This window comes from Vicugna pacos, chromosome 16, assembly GCF_048564905.1.
Source record: "Vicugna pacos chromosome 16, VicPac4, whole genome shotgun sequence".
Lineage (NCBI taxonomy): Eukaryota > Metazoa > Chordata > Mammalia > Artiodactyla > Camelidae > Vicugna > Vicugna pacos.
Genome location: NC_133002.1, coordinates 33,832,933 through 33,853,343, shown reverse-complemented (window position 1 = coordinate 33,853,343; position 20,411 = coordinate 33,832,933). Strand labels below are relative to the sequence as shown.

The following is a 20,411-nucleotide window of genomic DNA, read 5'->3' as shown; positions in this document are numbered from 1 at the left end:
CAACACTAAATCCTCGGGCTTCCCTACAGACAGCTGGTTTCTCCTCTGCCCTTTAGCTTAAGATGGGCTGGTGTGACAAACCTGATGCAGCACAACGGCTTCAAAGGTTTACCTGGATTGGCGGTTTTACCAAGCAAACGAATGCGGTAAAACGATATGCTTCAAACGTACATAGAAACGAGAAATGGAAAAAGAAAACAGTGAAACAGCTCCAGTGCCGCAGTGAAGCTGTGACAAGTCAACGCTATCCACTTGGAGCGCCCAAGATGGCCGGGCGACGAGCCGCAGGAGTTGCCCCAGTGAAGCTTCCCTCGCCCCCGGCCCTACCCAGGGGAAGTCAGGGGCCGCGCCACGCCTCCTCACGTCACCGGTTTACGCAGTCCCGCCCGCCCGTCAACGTCCCGCAGGCCGCCAGCCTCGCCTCCAACCCCGCCCCCTATAAAAGCGGGCGACAGGCGCCCCAAGTGAAGCATGCTGGGACTAGCTCTCGGCTCCCGGCAGCCCCTGCGATGGGCGCGGTATGTCAGGAACTGGCCCGCCGCGGCCGTTCTCCGTAAGATGGCGGACCGGCGGCGGCAGCGCGCTTCGCAGGACACCGAGGACGAAGAATCTGGTGCTTCCGGCTCGGACAGCGGCGGTTCCCAGGCCCGGGGCGGCGGGAGCTTCAGCGGTAGCGCTGGAGGCGGCGGCAGCGGCTCTCTGCCGTCCCAGCGCGGAGGTCGAGCCGGGGCCCTTCATCTGCGGCGGTTGGAGAGCGGGGGGGTCAAGAGCGCGGAGGAGTCGGAGTGTGTGAGTGCGCGCGGGCGGGGCGGGCCGGGCCGGGCCGGGCCGGGGGGCGGGGCGTAGGCGAGGATGCCAAGCTGGGAGTCGATGGTAGATGCTGGGGGTGATGTGTTCCAGAAAAGGAGAGCTATCCCAGTGCGGTTTGCATCTGGAGCCCCTAGGGAAGAGGTGGGGTTGGGGATTTCTGGAGGGAGGGCGGAGCTGCTGCGCATGGAAAGCGGATGTTTATTCAGAAATTGGGGTTGGAGGTGAAGAGACAGGACCTCCCTCGGATGCTACCTTAAAGATACACCTTTCCTTGGCTCCCTTTCCAACCATTTTGTGTTCAGTCTTGAGCTGTCTACCCTCTGCAAATCACAGAACTAATCCATGTCTTCTCTTTTCCTTCAGGAGAGTGAAGATGGTATCGAGGGCGATGGTGAGTAGCGTCATGACAGTTTTTTGTCCATAAACTCAGGTCACTTATTTCCAGCAATTGACATCCACTCAGACTGTTAAGGATTTAGGGGAGGGTACCACAGAGTGGCTCTTTGTAGCATAGTGCTTAAGAGCATACGCTTTCAATCTGTTTTCCATCTGTATATGGGGACTATAATTTTATCTACTTCATAGGTTAATGTCAGAATTAAATGAGAGTTTTAGCTTGACCCACCAAAAGCAGTCAGGAGATGTAATTATAATTTCTGTTGCTTTTTTTTTTCACATGTTTCTGTTTTCTTTCAGCTGTTCTCTCGGATTATGAAAGCGCAGAAGACTCAGAAGTGAGTAATAGGTTCTTTTTTCTATGATATAGGTTGCAAAATGTATTTTAAAAACTGTACACACCTGTGATTCAAAAGTACCATGACCTACTTGTAACTCCTCTTGTGCAGTCTTTGTTTATGCTGCTGAAAACTTATTATAAAAGGAAGGTCTTGTTAAGTTATAGCAAGGGAAGCATTGTATAAGCCTCTTCAGGGCATGTGTGTTACACTGTTATTAGTAGTTTTTCACCCTGTCTGAAGAAAATAAGGTTCTAAATAATAGAATGAGAACATCCTGAAGCTCTTCACAGGATGTTTGATAGGCCACTTTATGATGCCTGGGTAGTGAAGCCAGCCAGTTGGGTATTTTTTCTGAGTTTATCTGAAGACCGCAAAAGAGTAGGATTCTGAGTGTTTGTGTCAGAAACATCCCTAAGTTTATAGAGTTTATCTGTCTTTAGCAGAAAGTTTCCCTAAGCCAAAATTTGTGAGCTTGCTTGTTTTGATTGGATAAACTACTAGAGATGCTATCAGAATGGCTCTTTGTTTCCTTGGATTGTTGAATAGAGCCCTGAGTTCTGCATTTTGGTCCGGGAGTTATATACAGGAGGATCTGGGTTGTGGATCAAAGGTTCATTATATACATTTTTAGAGAACTGTTACTACGTATTAGACTTTCCATTAAGCCCTGGAGGGGAATTAGTAAGGAAGTCAGACAAACATTGAGGCAATCATAGGGCTTAGGGACGGACAACTGCTAGGGAATAGGGTTAAGTAAGGTGTTAATGGCCGGGTACTAAATCCATCTTAGTCAGGGAAGAATAAATTGGAGTTAACCAGGGAAAGCATGTTCTAGGCAGAGGGAACAACAGCTGCAAAAGCCCAGAGACAGGAGAGATGATTGAATATTTGGAAATTTGAAAGTAGTTTGGTGTGACTGGAACATTGTTGGGACAGGATGGATACCAGAAATAAAGGCAAATTAGTGAGCAGGGACCAGGCCAGAGAATGCAGGGGCTTACTTGTTCCCAGTGCCAGGAGTTGTACTGGAGTAAAAGACAGATATGGTTCTGCCTTCATGGAATTTACATTCCAGATCAGAGGGGGAAAATATAGACAGTTAAGTAGGTAATTATAATAATGTTTGGTAAGTGTCATGGTATTGGAAGCAGAGGGTGCTTTAGGAGCACATAACAGGGGAAGCTAACTGGGTTTAGAGTCTTTGGAAATGCTTGGAGGGTCGAATGTTCAAATAGAGACCTGAAAGATTAGTAGAAATTAGTCAGTTTTCTAAGCAGAGGGAACAGTCTGGGAAGAAAAACTGGAAGGGATGTACTGCATTGTGAGTTGGAGGATATGAAAAGTCTAGTATGACTAGTGGTAAGTGATGAGTCTCAGTCCAAATCTTAAAGTACTTTATAAGCCAGGTTAAAAAGTATTTGGATTTTATTCTAAGGAAGTAAAAAAGTATAATAGCGTTTTAAACAAGAATGTGATACAGGTTAGGCTTAAATTTTAAAGCAGTGTTTGTCAGATCCAAGCAACACCTACATCAACAAATCCTACTGAAACAGGATCTTGCAGAGGGAGGGAAAATGCAGACATTTATATGTTAACAAGATCCCACATTGATGCTTATACACAGTAATATTTGAGAATTTTTATCATTTTTATAACAGTTACTTCATGTGCAATGGGGAGAATTGATCTGATGGAAGCAACATTAGAGACAGAAAAACTAGTTAAAGCTATTGGGGAAGTCTAGGAAGTGGTGTGGAGTGGTGGCAGTGAAAATAGAAGTGGACAGTGCTGAAAATTGTTTAGGCTATGGAATTGACAGAATGTGGTGATGAGATGGTTTATTTTCTCTGAAGTCAGTGGTAAAGTTATCTACAAAGAGTATAAGGGAGATAAGAGGTTTTGGAGTGAGGAATGTTTGCAGCAGTCACTGGAGAATGGAAACTTTAGGAAGACTGTCAGGCAGTATGGAGTGTTCAGTGGGATTTGGTGACTGAATTTATAGCAGTTTCCCATACAGTATATAAATGAGTTTGGATGTTACCCTAATAGCAAGGAAGGAAAGGCTATTGGAGACTTGAATGGAGGATGAACAGTGGATAAAGCAAGACTGAAGACAGAGCTGTTAAGAGGTTGTTAGGATAGTCCAAGGAACATGGTGGTGCCCTGAAGAAGGGACATACCTGGCAGAGGGACTGGCAAGACATAGACAGATTTAAGAGATATTTAGGTGATACTAACAGAACTTCTTAATTGACTGAAAATGGAGCCTGAATTAAAAAGGAGTCAAAGGGATGCCTAGGTTGCTGAATGGTGTTATTCACTAAGAAAGGGACCACAGGAGGAGGAGATTTCAGAAAGGACAGTGTTAGGTTGTTTTGGATGATTTGAGATTGAGGAACATGTGGGACTTTCAAGTGGCAGTATCTAGTATGTATTGTATGAAATTTAAGAGGGGGGTGTAGTTCTGCTTTGTCAAATGTAGTCATCAGCCAAATGTGGCTATTTAAACTAATTAAACTTAAAAATTCAATTCCTCAGTTGCAGTAGCCACATTTTAAGTACTGAGTAGCCACATGGGTGTAGATAAAAACATTTCCATCATCCCAGAAAGTCCTATTGAACAGCACAGGTCTAGATTGGAGAAGACTTGATATCTTGCCTTTCATAGTAATCTGTTACTTGCTTGCATTACTTCTTGGTTACTAACGGTATTTACCTAGACATTTAGTCTTGCCTATTACTTAAAATTTGATCTATATGTTAGTCCACAGGTTAGTTTTTCATCCCTCTCTTTTCTTTACAGTGTGTCTTTTTGAAAAGATTTTGAAGGTTGCTCACTAATGGTTCAACTCAGCATGCTCTGTCTGTCCTTTGTATTTCTTGTGAATTGTCTTTCCATGGATCTGGAAGATACCAGTGTGAGCCAAAGCTTTTGTCTTGCACAGAACTGAATGATGATCACCTAATTCTCTTTCTTTCTCGCTCTTTTTTTTAAGTGGAGGTACTGGGGATTTGAACCCAGGACCTCATGCATGCTAAGCAGGCGCTCTACCACTGAGCTATTACCCTCCGCCCACCTGATTTTCTTTCCCTTACAAGTCCTTGCTATTTTTGTCTAGATGTTCCTAGTATATATGTTTTTTAAGGCCCAATAATTCTATTAGAATTTGTCTTAGAGTTCATCATTCTAGGTCAGTGCTCACAGATATGAGATGTGCCGTATAGTATGTTGTGAAACTTCTGTCCAAATATTCTTTTCCTGTCTTTGGTACTTCACCCTTTCTCTCTAATCCTCTTTATCTGTTTGTTCACTTCCTTTTGATCTTTAAATATTTTCTTCTTTTTCACTTTTTATTTCTCATAAGGCATTATTGTATTTATTATTCACTCTTGTGTTCCTTCTAGTTTTAGACTTTGTATTTGAAATGATTTTTTAAACATTTTAATGCCTTCCTGAGTTCTTTCATTTCATTTTTGAATTTTTCTAATTCTGAATGACGTTCTTCTATGCCTTATGTAATATTCTTACTTTTTTACTTATTTTGAAATAGAAGTTATAATTTTGATATGATATACACATGTCTTTCTGGCATGCTTTCATTATAGGAATGCTTTTCTACTTTTTTTTTCTCATAGTAAGTTTGTATGGGGTTTGGCCTCTGTATTTTTCTTTTGTTGATTTTTATGTAAAATTACTTTTCCTGATTTTCAAAGGTAGTATGGCTCAGAGTAGCTTTTTCATGAAAGAGCTCCCTCTTCTGTTGTTGCCCTGTAGTAGTGTTAAATAATGTGGTAACTTACTTTCTGAGATTTCTTTTTTCTTTTTTTACTTTCTGAGATTTCTTGCTTTTGTTCCCTTCTCTAACTGGGTTTGGACCTTCTCTTTTCCTTCATTTCTTTTGTGCCTCTTCTGCTCAGTTTGATTCTCTTCTCAACAGTTTTATCTTCAGTATGGGACCCTATTCTTAAAAGGAACCTTGGCAGCCAGATTGGTTTCAGGATTTCAGAGAGGTTAGACTGCTGTAGCCCTTTCAGACCTTTTCACTGCAGGACCCTTTTAAGCTCACATGTTGTAGAGAGTAAAGCCCCTTCTGATTTCAGCTGTTGTGTTCAGTTTTGCGTTCTATTGAATACTGTTGACTAGTTCAGGGTTCTCCTACTTTCATGTCCGTTGACTTCTCTACTTTCTCCAGCACTGATACCAATCTGATGGAGATCTTGTGGCTATTGATATTTTGTATCTTGTAACCTAGTTTTGTTGTGAATGTTGTCCAGAGGGCTTTGATTTTGCTGTCAGAAGCTCCCATTTCATGTATATATTTGAAAAGATCAAAAACTATGCTGCTGCCGTTTTCCCAGAACCCTCCAAGAAAATGTTTTAAACAAATTTGACTATGGAGGGGAGGCTAGAGAGAGGATAGCTGGAAAGAAGTCTATGAGGTCAAGAGAAGGTTTGGAGTTATTTTTTAAAGTTGGAGACTCAAGTATGGCTAAAAATTGAAGAAATGAGTAGAAAAGGAAAGAAAAGGGAGAGAGAGGTAATAAGTATACTGGTGTCCTTGACTGAGTATGTGAGAAGAAATAGGAACCAGACAAGAAAAACATCTTCATTATAATTATAGAGGGGTGGGAAGGAAAGGTGTATGAGGAGGAAGCTAGTATTGCATTCTTTGTTTTGTTTTCCTTGTGAAATAGAAGGAAGGACATCAAGAATGGTTGTTGGTGGCGGGACAGTGCAGGAGTTCTGAGACTAAAGATAGTTTGAGTAGTTGAGATTGGAGGTGACACTGATGTGTGAAGTTGTATGATTTTTTTTTTTTAACTCCCTGTAGTGATAATCAGTAGTCTCGTTGTAGGCCTAGAAAAAGCAGACCTTTTGGTTAATCTAGTCCTGGGCCCATGGGAGTAGGGGGCTTGCGGGAGTTGCTAGTAGTGATTGAAATGAGTGGGCCATAGAGTCTAGGGAGAGAGGGAAGTGAGTGTGGAAAAGGGCTGATTGGTAGGGAGAATGTGGAAGGGTCAAGGGAGTGGATGTCTGAAGAAGCTGGAGATGAGAGGGTAAGGGAATAACTGGGGAAGATCAGGAATAACAGGCAGGATTATTTTTAAAAACAGCTTTATTGAGATATAATTTATGTGCCATTCAATTTACCCATTTGTTTATTTATTAATACTTAAAAAAAATGGGGGGGTAATTAGGTTTATTTCTTCTTCTTCTTCTTTTTTTAATGCAAGTACCTGGGATTAAACCCAGGTTTAAGTGCTAAGCACTGCATTCTACCACTGAGCTATACCCACCTCCACAACTTACCCATTTAAAGTAAACAATTCTGTTGTTTTTAGTATATACAAATATGTGTGACTATTACCACAGTCAATTTCAGAACATTTTCGTCACCTCAGAATGAAATCCTGCAGCCTTTAGTTGTTATCCACCCTCTGCAGTTCCCATCCTCATTCCCTCCAGCCTTAAGCAGCCACAAATCTTTCTGTTCTAGAGATTTCTCCATTTTGGCCATCGGTATGAACGGAATCATATATATGATAACATAATGTAATATGACTGGCTTCTTTCACTTAGCATAATGTTGCCAAGGTTTTCATCCAAGCTGTAGCTTGCATCATTGCTTCATTCCTTGTTATGGCTGAATGATATTGTGTTGTATGATTATACCACATTTTATTTATCCATTCGTCCAACGATGAACATTGGGTTTCTATTTTTTTGTTATTGTGAATAATGCTGCTGTAAACACTAGTGTACAAGTTTTTGTGTGGATGTATGTTTTCATTTCTTTTGGGTGTGTATGTAGGAATTGTGTAGGAGTTGTGAGTCATATGGTAACTCTGTTTAATCGTTTGAGGAATTGCCAAACTGTTTTCCAAAGCATCTGCACCATTTTACATTCTCAGCAGTAATGTATGGGGATACCAATTTCTCCGCATACTCAACAACACTTACTATTGTCTTGATTTTTTTATTGTAGCCATCCTAATCAGTGTGAAATGATATCTCATTTTGATTTGTATTTTTCTAATGACTAATGATTTGAGCGTTTTTCTTGTGCTTATTGGCCGTTAGTGTATCTTCCTAGGAGAAGTGGCTATTCAGATACCTTGTCTGTTTTTTTATTGGATTGTCTTTTTATTATTGAGCTGTAAGAGTTCTTTATATATTCTAGATGTAAGTTTCTTACCAGAGACATGATTTGCAAATACTTTTTCCCATTCTTTGGGTAGTCTTTTCGCTTTCTTGATCATGTAAAGTTTCAATTTTGATAAAGTCCAGTATATCTGTTTCTTCTTTTGTTGCTTGTGTGTTTGGTGTCATATCTAAGAAGCTTTTGCTGAATTTATGCCAAATCAAAAGTCATGTTTTCTTCTAAGAGTTTCATAGTTTTAGCTCTTATATTTTAGGTCTTTGGTCCATTTTGAGTTAATTTTTGTGTAAGGTGTAACATAAGAGTCTAACTTCATTCTTTTGCATGTGGCAGTTTTGATCAAAGTCTGGGGCATTTAAATTTAAGTTTTTTTTAAAGTGGGTCAGGTTTACGTTAACAAAATGTGTAGCAGTTCCAGGTGAGACTGGTCTGGATTGTGTATGTGGAAGTGGATGACTGAAGTGGAGGTGAAGACTGTGAACTCACTGCCAAAGTCTTTAAGTCAGTGACCGGGTGGGCCCAGGCAGAGGCACAGAGGTACAGGTTTCCCCCTTGAGTATCCCTGTGAGACCTTTCGTAAGCTGAAATGGATAAAGTTAAGAAGCAATGACCTTAGGACACATCTTGCTAAGGGATGCACAAAATAAATTGAGATAAAGCACAGATGCTCACAATCATGGTTCAGAGCTGTGGCGCCTTAACGGTGAGAGGCTGAGTGTAGCTCCCAGGGAAGGAGCTTGGCTGTGCCGCTCTCTGCTTGGGGTGCGGAGCTACCTGGATGACAGCTCACTGCAAAACAAACATTGAGTGCTAATTTCACTTTTGCCTTTTTTCTTACAACAAAAATTCTCTTAAAATTTCTTTCAGTTTATGAAAACAGGTACTAATGTAGGTCTTTCATAAAAGTGAACTTTCAAAAAGCAGGGGATACCTGTATAGCTAGGTGATAGAAGCCTCAGAGAAGCAGGAGTTTAAAATGTGGTGGCAGAGTTAGAGACACTGAGAATGAGGGAGATACAAATTTTACCTCCTACTCTGCAATATGTGGGGAGTGGAAAAATGAGCTAAACCCTCTGCATGAGAATTCTGCCAGGAACGCAGTTGCTTCAGAGGAGAGCTAGGCTTTAGAGTTGGGAAAAGTGTTCACTGAATGAGAGAGTCAGCAGTAGGAGAGTTTGTCCCTGAAAAAGGGTTTTGATGTCAGCCCATAGCCAAAGGGGCTTGACCGTAGGTTAGCACCTTGGCTTCAGTGAGACCAGACTTTGACTCTGATTTGGAGTCTCCTCAGCACTGTGCCATTTGTATCTTTCTGTCCTGCCCTGGAAACAAAATTAGATTCTCATTTGGAATAAAAGAGTTGCCTCATTTGACATTCCACCACAGACTAGAGAGGATAGGGCATAAAACAAAGTTGTCATTAATTGTGCTGATACTATTTTAAGATGTTTGAATTCAGTCAGTGGAGGGGGTGGGGGGAGTAATGAGTTGAGGTCACTTATACACCAAGCAAGATTCTTGCAATTTCTGCTACAAAACCTGTAGGGAACATAGGACCAAGGAAAGAACTAAATGATTAACACCCACCTATCCCCGACTCAAGAGGAGAGAAAACTTACTGTGATTGACGGAAAATGGAAAGAATCAAGGGTACTTGGTTGTTAAAAAGCTGTAGGTAAAGGCTTGGTTCTCATAGTGTGGGCGTGGTCAGGCAATCCTCCTCAGTTCTGTGGGTTTTGTAACAGTATCACCTTTCTAGGAATCCTAACCCAAAACACTTAGAGGCTGAAATATCCTGATGCTGAGTAGGAAATTAAGGGAAAGGGGAATTATTAATTGCCTTGTTTGGATCAATCAGGCAGACTCAACCCTATTTCAAAAAAAGATCCGAAACTTAGAGCTTGAGAGCTTGCTTCATCAGGAATCTCACAGTGATTCTCTTTGACCAGATTCCTGAGGCCTTCCTGGGTCTGGAGTTAGGAGATGGTCTGGTTCAGGTTGAGGGTCAGACCCAATAGGAGAATAAGAGACCAATGTACATGTACCTACCAGGTGGCAGAGGTATACTGGTACTGTGACATGTTAACCCAGCAGTGGAAACTAGACCACCCTACCCTCCCTTGAACTCATTACTTTGTGTCCTTACAGGTCTCTAAATGTACTTCCCTAGTCTATAGCTCTGCCTCCTTAGGTCCAAGCCTTTAGAGGACAAGGATATGAGAGTAACTTTAATCTAAAGCCAGTCCCATTAACATGAGCCTTAGCTGCTCCTTTTCCCTGCCTAGAAGTAGCCACACCGCTACTGTCTAACCCTTTTTTATTTTTCAGTTGAAGTGTAATTGATTTCTACCCAGTCTTTTCTAGTGGCCCCTATTTAGAGTATGCCCTAAGGATCCTTCTTTTTTGGGGAGACCCAACACTTTCTGTATGTTGGGATTATCCAGTCTTTTTTTTTTCCCAAAATTTTTCGTTATTGCTTTATTTTGAAATAATTACGGATTCACAGTAAGTTTAAAAAGAAGTACAGAGAGGTCCTGTGTACTCTTCACCGAGTTTCCCCCAATCATCCAATCTTTTTAAAATTGAAATATAGTTGATTGGATTATCCAGTCTTGATTTGGTAAGACAGGCAAGAAGGTGGAGAGGAGAGAGCACTTGGGCTTTAATTTTTTTCATTTTTAAGGTGTGATGGTTGTACAAGTTTTTCTAAAGTTTTCCAAGTCAAAATTTTATGATTGTCATTCTGAACAGAGTTGTGGGCTAAGGGACTCTCATGCTGCAGAAAATTAGTATTCATATCATAGACATCAAAATGTAAGCCACTATTTTCCAACTTGAGGGTAATAGTGCTTCAAGAAATCATGGAGTTAAAAGGATTTGCAAATTCACTAGCTCTACTCTCATTATCTATAGACTAAATCTACACCTCCCACCTTTATGTACCACTATCTTTGAATATGTATTAATGAATAATGCAAATGTATTTTAAAGTATTATTGAATGTCTAGCAGTTGTTTGTCATTACATGTTTTCTCAGTCAGTGGATACTATACTGAGCTATAGTCTCATGGGGATCCATGAAAATTTTAAATCCTAAAAGGGAGTTCACATAGTTTCAAAGGATGGGAATGTCTGCTCTAGGCCATTTTGAAATGAGAGTATTCACAACTTGAGTTTGAGTATAGTTATTAGGCCCTGCATGTTTAAGAGACAATTCACTGAGAGAGAGAGAGAAATTATTGACGAAGATAAAGCTCCTTCTGTATACTAGACACTTAAAGGCCTCCCATCCATATCCCCTGGGCTCCTTCCCTAGAGGCTGCCACTGTGTTTTTTTCCCCCGTCCAGTTTTATTGAGATATAATTGACATGCAGCACTGTATAAGTTTAAGGTGTACAGCATAATGATTTGACTTAACATCATGAAATGATTATCATGATAAGTTTAGTGAAAGAGGCTGCCGTTGTTAACAGTTCCTTGCATATCTTCCTGGAAAACCCACAGGGATCTATTATAGCACATGTATGTATATATATATATATTTTTAAATGTGCTTTTTACTATTTTAACAATGCTTCTGTTCTGTAGAAACTTTAGTAAGAATATTGATACATTTACTTTTAATTCTTACATTGTAGTAAAATTTGTTAGATGTTTTCCTAAAGAATGGAAAATTTAAAAATGCACTGTTCAGATCTTACCTCCATGGCTGACAGGGAAACTTTTTTCAGGGTGATGAAGGGGAGTACAGTGAAGAGGAAAACTCCAAAGTGGAGCTGAAATCAGAAGCCAATGATGCTGCTAATTCTTCAGCAAAAGAAGAGAAGGGAGAAGAAAAGCCTGACAGCAAAGGCACTGTGACTGGAGAGAGGCAAAGTGGGGATGGACAGGTTAGTACTCACCAGAGGCCTCCGTTTGGGTTCTGGAATAGAGGCTCTTAACCTTGGAGTAAATAAGGAGCCCTTTTTCTGTCCAACAGGAAAGCACAGAGCCTGTGGAGAACAAAGTCGGTAAAAAGGGCCCTAAGCATTTGGATGATGATGAAGATCGGAAGAACCCAGCATACATACCCCGGAAAGGGCTCTTTTTTGAGCATGATCTTCGAGGGCAGACTCAGGAGGAGGAAGTCAGGTAACAGCCACTTGCTACTGCTATGCAATATGTTAGTTATGTTAGTATGTATTTAGTGCTTTTGCTGTGCCAGGCACTTTGCTAAATGCTTCACCTGTATTGTCTCATTTACCATTCACAACATTTTAAGGTAAATATTATGATTATCCCTCTTGTACAAATGAGCAAAGTAAGGCTTAGCACATTTAGTAATTCTTAGTGGAGGAGCTGGGATCCAGACCCACACTTCCACTGCCTTCCTAAGTACTCTGAGGCTCAAGGCCTCTGGGGATATGAAATACTTACACAGGTATTTTAGAGGAGAGAAGTGTTTCCAGAGTGCCAAGTAGTTTGAAGTGAAGTCTTTCCTCATTTTTGTTTCTGTTAAATTTGAGCCCATGGGCCCTAGGGTGCTGTGATGCCCTCTTGCTTTTGGAAGGCCCGTTTTGTATAACCTGTCTAGGAAGATGGAGAGACTACCTGCGTTCCTGCTGTTTCCCTGCCCAGCCCTGTTTATTTCATGAACATCTTTATTTGGCAGAATCTGCCAACCTAAGACACTTTTCCCTGGTTTTAACCAGACCCAAGGGACGTCAGCGAAAGCTATGGAAGGATGAGGGTCGCTGGGAGCATGACAAGTTTCGGGAAGATGAACAGGCTCCCAAGTCCCGCCAGGAGCTCATTGCTCTTTATGGCTATGACATCCGCTCAGCTCACAATCCTGATGACATCAAACCCCGAAGAATCCGGAAACCCAGGTGAGGAAATTTGGGAGCCTACACTGTTGGTATTTGCAGGAAAAAACTCTGCTTTTTGAAATGCCATTCTAGCTCATAATTGAATGGATGAGGAATAGTGGAAGTTTCTGTGACCCTCAGTTTATATCTCTAGTGGCCCTACTTGTTATTTCTCCACTCTCCATTTGTTCAGGTTTGGAAGTCCTCCACAGAGAGATCCAAACTGGATTGGTGAGCGGCCAAATAAGTCCCATCGCCACCAGGGTCCTGGGGGCACCCTACCACCGAGGACATTTATCAACAGGAATGCTGCAGGTACTGGCCGCATGTCTGCTCCCAGGAATTACTCTCGATCTGGGGGCTTCAAGGAAGGTCGTGCTGGTTTTAGATCTGTGGAAGCTGGTGGACAGCATGCTGGCCGGTCTGGTGAGACTGTTAAACATGAGACTAGTTACCGGTCCCGGCGCCTGGAGCAGACTCCTGTCAGGGATCCATCTCCAGAAGCAGATGCTCAAGTGCTTGGCAGTCCTGAGAAGGAAGAGGCGGCTCCGGAGATAGCAAATCCTACTCCTGACGCTGCACCACCGGCCCCTGACAGGCCTATTGAGAAGAAATCCTACTCCCGGGCAAGAAGAACCAGAATCAAAGCTGGAGATGCAGTCAAGGTTGCAGAGGAGGTGCCTCCTCCACCTGAAGGGCTGACCTCAGCACCTCCAGTCCCAGAAACTACCCCTCCTCCACCTGCTAAGACTGGGAACTGGGAGGCCCCAGTGGATTCTACTACAGGTGGACTTGAACAAGATGTGGCACAACTAAATATAGCAGAACAGAATTGGAGCCCAGGGCAGCCTTCATTCCTGCAGTCACGTGAGCTTCGGGGTAGGTATCTTAGGGTTAGTGACTAGCTTTATTCTCTTTGCATCATTGGATTTAGGGGCATGGGACTTAAGTCTCTCAGGGTTGTGGTGTCTGATGATATCTTTATTTTCATTAACTACAAGAAACAGGTGGATTCATAGATACATTCATCCAAAGATCCTAGAGCCATTTTATCTATTATGCAAGACTACCCCACTACTTTGCTTACTATTAACTGGTCAGTCATCAATATTGAGCTCCTGAGTGCAGAACCCTTTACCACTCTCTGTGGAAAAAGTAGAAGAAGGCAGTGTTCTTATTATTTGAGCTAATGGTTAAATGTTTGAAGGCAGAAGCTGCATTTGAATTTGGATGAGTATCTTCTAATCTCTTTGAAAGGAAAGCCTCTCAAATTTCCTCAATCTTCTAGAGCCAAGATGCCCAGTAGAACTTTCTGTAATGATGGTGCTTTTGAATACTTGTAATGTGGACAGAGTGACTGAGAAACTAAACTTTTAATTAATGGAAATCTAAATAGCCACATGTGGCTAGTGGGTATCATGTTGGACAGCACAATGCTGGAGACTAGGACCTATCTCCCACCCTTCTTGCCCATTCATTTTTTCTTCTTCCAATCAGAGAGATCAAAGGACCTTTTCCTTAGTTTTTGACATCTAATTCGAACTTAAAGATTGGAATTCCTCATCTGGACTGGGGATTTCAGCATCCTTCTCTGGTGTGCATGATTTTTGAACACCAAAAACGAAGATAGTCTAAACTGGACCTGGAGTTGATCTTTGGATAGAGGAGTTCACTCTCCTGCCAGTGCCTTATCACTGGAAGATAGTCTCTAGGACATTCCTTTTTTGTCCTGAATGTTCCTTCAGCCAGAGGGGAATCTCTTCCCATACTTCCTAGCCCAGACCTCTGTGGCAGGAATGATCAGGTAGATTTAGAACATCCTCCCCTGTCCAGTTGTTGCTCCGAAACTTTAGGGCTGAGATTTTTCAATGTGTTTGATAATCTAATGTACTAATGATAACCTCCCAGGAATTCTGTACAGGGAAGTATTTAATGGGGAAGTTTTGAACTTGCAATTTTCTCACTGAAGTAATTTTTTAATGTTCAAAGGCTTTATTGCTATATCAAGGTGGCAGGCAGCGGGGGTAAATTTCCAAATGCTGGTATTGATAGGAAGCAGAGATAGTTTAAAAGGAATTTTGTTAGTTTAAAAGAAGAAAGCTATTCCCCGTGTTGGATTCTTCAACCTGTCATTTTCTTGATGGTATCTTTAGTCCCATTCATATCTGTCCGCTCTGCAGCGGTGACTTTTTTGGTATATTTCAGGTATGCCCAACCACATGCACATGGGAGCAGGACCTCCACCTCAGTTTAACCGGATGGAAGAAATGGTACAGAAGGGGGGAAAAGGGTAGATGTAGGGGGTTGCATGTCACAGCTTGCTCACTGTTTAAACTGAATCAGTTTTCCCATGTTTCCTGTGTTTCTTTTAACTTGGGTCTTCAGAAATACAGGGTACTATCTCGGTTTAGATCTTGATGCTTTTCATTGGTTTTTCAATTCATTTTGCACATTTTTTTTAACACTGTCATTACTGAGTAAGTGCTTTGCAGTGCCTAAAGGAGGGTGGAACTTGATGAGAGTCAGCCCTTTGGAAGTCTTCTTGTTCAGACATCTATCTTTATTTCAGGGTGTCCAGGGTGGGCGAGCCAAACGCTATTCATCTCAACGGCAAAGACCTGTGCCAGAGCCTCCTGCCCCTCCTGTACACATCAGTATCATGGAGGGACATTACTATGATCCACGTGAGTTTATTCTTATTTTGGGGTACCTTTCTTGGCAGGTGAAGTGAACTAAGAGACCAGCCTCCTGCCTCCTGAATTCCCTGTCTCACCTCTTACAGTGATTAACAAACATTCTCTGGTTGCTGTTTTCTTCACATGGAAAATTGAGAACATCTTTTCAAGGGTTTGGGAGACAAGAAGACTTGTCTGTGTGATGTGAAGAGTGAGGGTTTATGAGAGTCCCAATGTGATATCTTACAGTGCAGTTCCAGGGACCAATCTATACCCATGGTGAGAGCCCTGCCCCACTGCCTCCTCAGGGCATGATTGTGCAGCCAGAAATGCACCTTCCCCACCCAGGTAAGCTTTGCACCTCTGCTTGTATGCTTCCAGTACATGAGGATGTGTGTTGGGAGCTTCACAAACCCCATCCTCCTGAGCTCTGCGCTGCTTGCTTATGAGGCTGGCCACTTTGGCTGCTTGGGCAACAAACTCCTCTTGGGTCCATCCTGAGGACTTCATCCTGAGCCTGTTTGTGCTGAGCAGTCCAGCCAGACCATCCTGTGGAAATGGTATTATCTTCTGTTTCAATTTTGTTTTCTTCTCCCTGTCCAGGTTTACATCCCCACCAGACACCGGCGCCTCTGCCTAATCCAGGCCTCTATCCCCCACCAGTATCCATGTCTCCAGGACAGCCACCACCTCAGCAGTTGCTTGCTCCGACTTACTTTTCTGCTCCAGGCGTCATGAACTTTGGTAATCCCAGTTACCCTTATGCTCCAGGGGCGCTGCCTCCTCCACCACCTCCTCATCTGTATCCTAACACGCAGGTGAGATGGCTAATGAGATTTGCCTAGGTACACAACCTTTAAAAAATCAGACAGGAATGTAGTATAGGGAGAATGCTCAAGGAATTTGAGAAATCATTTCAATGCTGTTGATTTGCATGTGGTGCCAGGACACCTCTTGGTGGTCAGGAGCTGGAAGTGCAGCTTATGTAATGCCCATCATGTGTTTATTCTCTTGCTTCTTTAATGGTGTTTCATTCAGGTATTTTGGTATGTCTTAGGTGGCCATGTCTACTGTTTGTTCAACTGCATAAAGGAGCTGTATTCTCCTTACCAGCCCTTCCCCGCCCTGTACTGTTTAATTCTCAACAGGTTGACACCATCTGGTATCTGGAGTGTCACCACTGAGCTCAGTCTCTTCCATTTGTCAGCTGATGGTAGGAATTAGAGAAAATTGGGCAGTACTTTGAAGAAGTGGGAAGCATGTTAGGACATATTAAGGCAGAAATGAGTGATCACTTTATTTTAAAGGAGGGCAGCTTAAAGATTTTAAAAATTAAAAATTTCATATACTCTTACTTTGGTACCTGAATAATATTTCCTGTTCATCACAGTTTGGATGAATTAATTGGTTTTTTTTCCTTCTTGCTTTTTGGGGTCCCAGGCCCCATCACAGGTATATGGAGGAGTGACCTACTATAACCCCGCCCAGCAGCAGGTGCAGCCAAAGCCCTCCCCACCCCGGAGGACTCCCCAGCCAGTCACCATCAAGCCTCCACCACCTGAGGTATGAGAGCTTCCCTTGTTTAGGGCACATCCTACATAAGTGGACCTTCCTTCTCTTCAGATTATCCTCCTTTTCTGAGTGTATTTCTATGGAAAGTGGGGTTTTTTCTTTCTTTCTTTTTTTTTTTTTTAGTAATGACCTAACAAATTTTTTAGTAATGACCTAACAAATTCCAACTTTATTATTTCAGGTTGTAAGCAGGGGTTCCAGTTAATATGAATTTCTGAATATTTAAAATCTAGCATCATATAAAAGTAAGTATACAAGTTATTATGACTTTTAGAACATTTTAAAACTAATATTCATGCTTACTTGCTTAACAAACAGTCACCTAATTAATGCTTTAAGTTGTAATCATGGGATATCTCGGGGTTGGGGGTTGCTTAGAGGAATCCCAAAATTTGCCTGTTTCTTTGTTTTGTGAGTGGATAGAGCAAGGTTGAGTAGAAACCATTATTTAATTTGGCTACATTTCATTTGGGAAGCTGCAAGGAAAAAATGCAGAAGGGCATTCTTTATTAAGGAAAAGGGAAATCTAAATTTGAGGTGTTACAGCAGAGCCAGTTCTAAAGGTTATGGAGGGGAGAGACCATGGGGGGTTTGTTGTGTTGTTTTGTTTTAGGGATATTACTTTAAGATACGTTCTTTAGAAATGTAGCTTTTTGAAACTAAGTCGTAAATGCCCAAAAGGTCCACTAACACTTTGGTGGCTCTTCCCTTTTTTCCCACCCTTGTCAGGACAGCAGAGGTGAGAACCCAGAAGAGAAGAGAATACCACAGCTGTCACTACCAAGAGGGCTTCAAAGATCCAGGGTGGCTCCTGCCAGCAAGCAGCTGAGTGAGGGGGACCCCCACCTTCCTCTGAGGACAGGCTCTGTTGGAGAAAGGGAGAAACCAGTGGACTTCCTCCCATTTCCAGTGTTTACTTGAGTTGGCTGTGCTCAGAGGAGCAGAGATCTGGACAGTCCGGGCTCCCATGTCTCCATCTAGGAGCCCACATCTTTTGCTCTTCTTCACTTCCTCCTGGGAACTTCAAGTGTCTTCTGCTCCCAGGGGAGCTCCTCCCTGTTTGTTTTGTTTTCTAAGATGTTTGTTTTTAAAGCCTGGCTTGCTATTGTTAAATTGATATCCTTTTAGTTTTCCTCTTTCTCTCTTTTTCTCTCTCTCTGCCTTTAAATGAAACAAGCTCATTCTCTGGTTTGCTAGCTCCTCTGAGTTCTCTTTTGGTTCTTCCCTGCATCCCAAATAATTGAGAACTTACCAACCAGTCTTCCCCCACCAAGTCTACAAAGAGCTGACCTTTCATTTTTGGTTGGCCTTTATTATTGTATACTTGGACTCTCTTAACTCGTCTAACCCTGTGGAAACATAGGTGTCTGCACAGTGTCCCATTGTGGAGAAAAGCTCAATGAATGCGATAGGAGCCCTTCTTCTTGACTGAATTTTTTAGGATTCTGAGCCTCCATCTGTCTCTGTACTCTGGTAGGCTTCAGTTCTGTACTGAAGACAGAGTCTCAACAGTGGGGAGAGATGGCAAACCAGATGCTTTAGTGAGAAAGGGAGGGTGGAGTGAGAGCCTTTGCACCTTAGGGGTGTGTATTCACACAGTCCTCAGGGCTCAGTCTTTGAGGTAAGTGGCATTTGAGGGCTCTGCTCTTCTTTCTATCCCATCTGCCACACCCCCTTTCCAGTTGCTGTGGACCAATGCATCTCTCTAGAGGCAAACCCAGTAAGCGCTCTTCCCTGTCCTTTGCAATTGCTCTTCTCCATGTCTTTCCGGCTATAAGTGTTCTAGATGTTACTACCTTATTTTCCCTAAGTTTTACTCCTGTCCTTGCAAACAGAAGATACCACCCCTGGGCTTAAAGCCTAAGGAAGACAGTCACTTTCAGGGCAAGGGCTCCTCCCTCCTTTCCTCCCTGTCTATGGCACTGAACCACTCCCCTGCTGCCTCTGCGGAAGAGATTCCTGTTACTGCAGCACTTGAATCTGCCAGGGGTGAATTGGCCACTGTCCCTGTCCTTCTATAAAACCTGAGGGAGAAGGTGGCAGTTGTGTCTCTCCCCGAGTCATGTCACTAATTCTGTTTCTTCTCTTCAGCAGCTGGCTTAACCACTCTGAGTCACAGGTGTGGGGTGGGGAAGGGAGAGAGGCACTCAAACTATAACCCCCTAAGGAGGAAATAACTAAGAGATTCTTCCAGGGGTAGCTGGTGGTTGTGCCTTTTGTGTAGGCTGTTCCCTTTGCCTTAAACCTGAAGATGTCTCCTCAAGCCAGTGGGCAGCGTGCCCAGATTCCCAGACCTTAAGACACTGTGACATTTGTCTCTGTTGGTCTGCTGTGTTGTGTTGCAAGAATTTCTCCATGTGTATTGTTGTTTGTTACTGTTTTAAAGGGTGCACCTATGTGATTGGCATTGTGATTTGGAGATAATAAAATTTAGACATGTAAGCTTGGCTCCTTTGCCAGTGTTTTGCATGAATCTTGATTGGGAGGAAGGGAAGAGGACTCCCCAGTCCCCTAGAGTCACAGTCACAATTCAAGCCAGCTCAGACATGTGAAATGGAAGCCTAAAGAGGTGAGGAGTCCCTGTGAGGCCACAAGTGACCGTACTTTTGATCAGTTTTCCTAATCACATTGCCACATAGACACGGGCAGAAAAACTAGTGAAATGCTGCTTACCCACAGGAACATCTAGTATCCCTTATGCCTTTGTGTTTGGCAAGTACGTTTTTCAGGGTAATGCACCAGATGTCAATACAAACTGTACCAGGTCCTGCATGAGGGGAAGACGCAGCTAGCTAGCTATCTTTTTTTTTTTAAATTATTTTTTTTATTGAGGTACAGTCAGTTATGTGTCAGTTTCTGGTTATCTTCTTGAAAAGTAAGATTTGCGCTGGCACTGAAGTATCAAGTACCACAGCCTAGGGCTCCTGTCAATCTTAGCACAGGTAAAGAAGAGGGCCAACTAAAGGACCTGCTCTGGCTCATGCTGCCAGTTACCTAGGCCTCCTGGTAGCTGACTTTGAGTTGATTTTTTTCCTCTTCCAGGTCCTGGTGGTGTGCAAGTTGACTGCAAAGGCTATCCCTGGTGTGGGGGAACAATTGAATTTAGTGTGGATCTGGCAGCATCTGTCCTTGGGTCCCACAAATCTTTGTACATGATACATGGGGCATGGTCATCATTGTGTATCTTAAAATGATAGTTGGGACTTCCCCTCCTATACCCATTGGTGCTGCTGCTACAGCTAGAGGACCATGACTTTTCCCCCATCCCTAATTGCTCTTTGAATCATGTCAGTTTGCTTCCCTTCTTCCCTGCAGGGTGATGGGTGACTGTGGGCCTGATCTGGGGTCATGCAAAGAATACCAGTCAGCCTTGAGGGGTGGGTTGCTGGAAAGAGAGATGAGCCTGTTAAGATACTTGCCCCTCACCCCTGCCTCTTGATTCTCCAGTCCTACAGTTAGATCCCATTGCTCTCTGTGTTGCCCTGGTAACCAGCTCAGCAAGAAGAAACTCAAGCTCAGCAAAGCCCCCAGGTTCTCTGCCCTCCCAGCCTGCCTCTCAGTGGGCAGAAAGATCAACCTTAGGTAGTAGCCCTGCCCTGTCCCTTTCCAGA

The 20,411-nt window shown here is 42.8% G+C and overlaps 1 protein-coding gene and 1 long non-coding RNA gene across 5 annotated transcripts; one reads left to right on the top strand and one right to left on the bottom strand.

Annotated features, from left to right (window-relative positions):
- The first annotated feature begins 480 nt into the window (after positions 1–480).
- Positions 481–19,242, top strand: CASC3 (CASC3 exon junction complex subunit). Of its 4 annotated transcripts, none has more exons than XM_072938756.1 (14): positions 481–789; positions 1,174–1,201; positions 1,507–1,544; positions 11,438–11,596; positions 11,686–11,837; positions 12,398–12,574; positions 12,747–13,432; positions 14,759–14,823; positions 15,123–15,237; positions 15,478–15,576; positions 15,832–16,046; positions 16,669–16,791; positions 16,982–17,045; positions 17,535–19,242. In XM_072938756.1, the coding sequence occupies exons 1-13, from the start codon at positions 559–561 to the stop codon at positions 17,003–17,005; spliced, it is 2,112 nt and encodes a 703-aa protein (XP_072794857.1). In that variant the 5' UTR covers positions 481–558; the 3' UTR covers positions 17,006–17,045; positions 17,535–19,242. The 4 variants fall into 4 exon arrangements, with proteins under 4 accessions (XP_072794857.1, XP_072794856.1, XP_072794858.1 ...); XM_072938755.1 differs by having other exon boundaries at positions 17,530–19,242; XM_015247863.3 differs by lacking the exon at positions 481–789 and adding an exon at positions 852–951 and having other exon boundaries at positions 17,530–19,242.
- Positions 8,337–12,401, bottom strand: LOC140686098 (uncharacterized). Its single transcript, XR_012059599.1, has 3 exons — positions 12,123–12,401; positions 11,609–11,698; positions 8,337–8,497 (listed from the first exon to the last, which is right to left on the bottom strand). It is a non-coding gene; the product is annotated as an uncharacterized lncRNA (long non-coding RNA).
- Positions 19,243–20,411: the final 1,169 nt, after the last annotated feature.

Bases quoted from the DNA above. Each gene is read 5' to 3' on its own strand.
- CASC3 (XM_072938756.1), top strand. From the start codon at position 559: ATGGCGGACCGGCGGCGGCAGCGCGCTTCGCAGGACACCGAGGACGAA. The intron at 1,202-1,506 runs GTGAGTAGCGTC...GTTTTCTTTCAG, and splicing joins AGATGGTATCGAGGGCGATG to CTGTTCTCTCGGATTATGAA. The intron at 15,238-15,477 runs GTGAGTTTATTC...GATATCTTACAG, and splicing joins GGGACATTACTATGATCCAC to TGCAGTTCCAGGGACCAATC.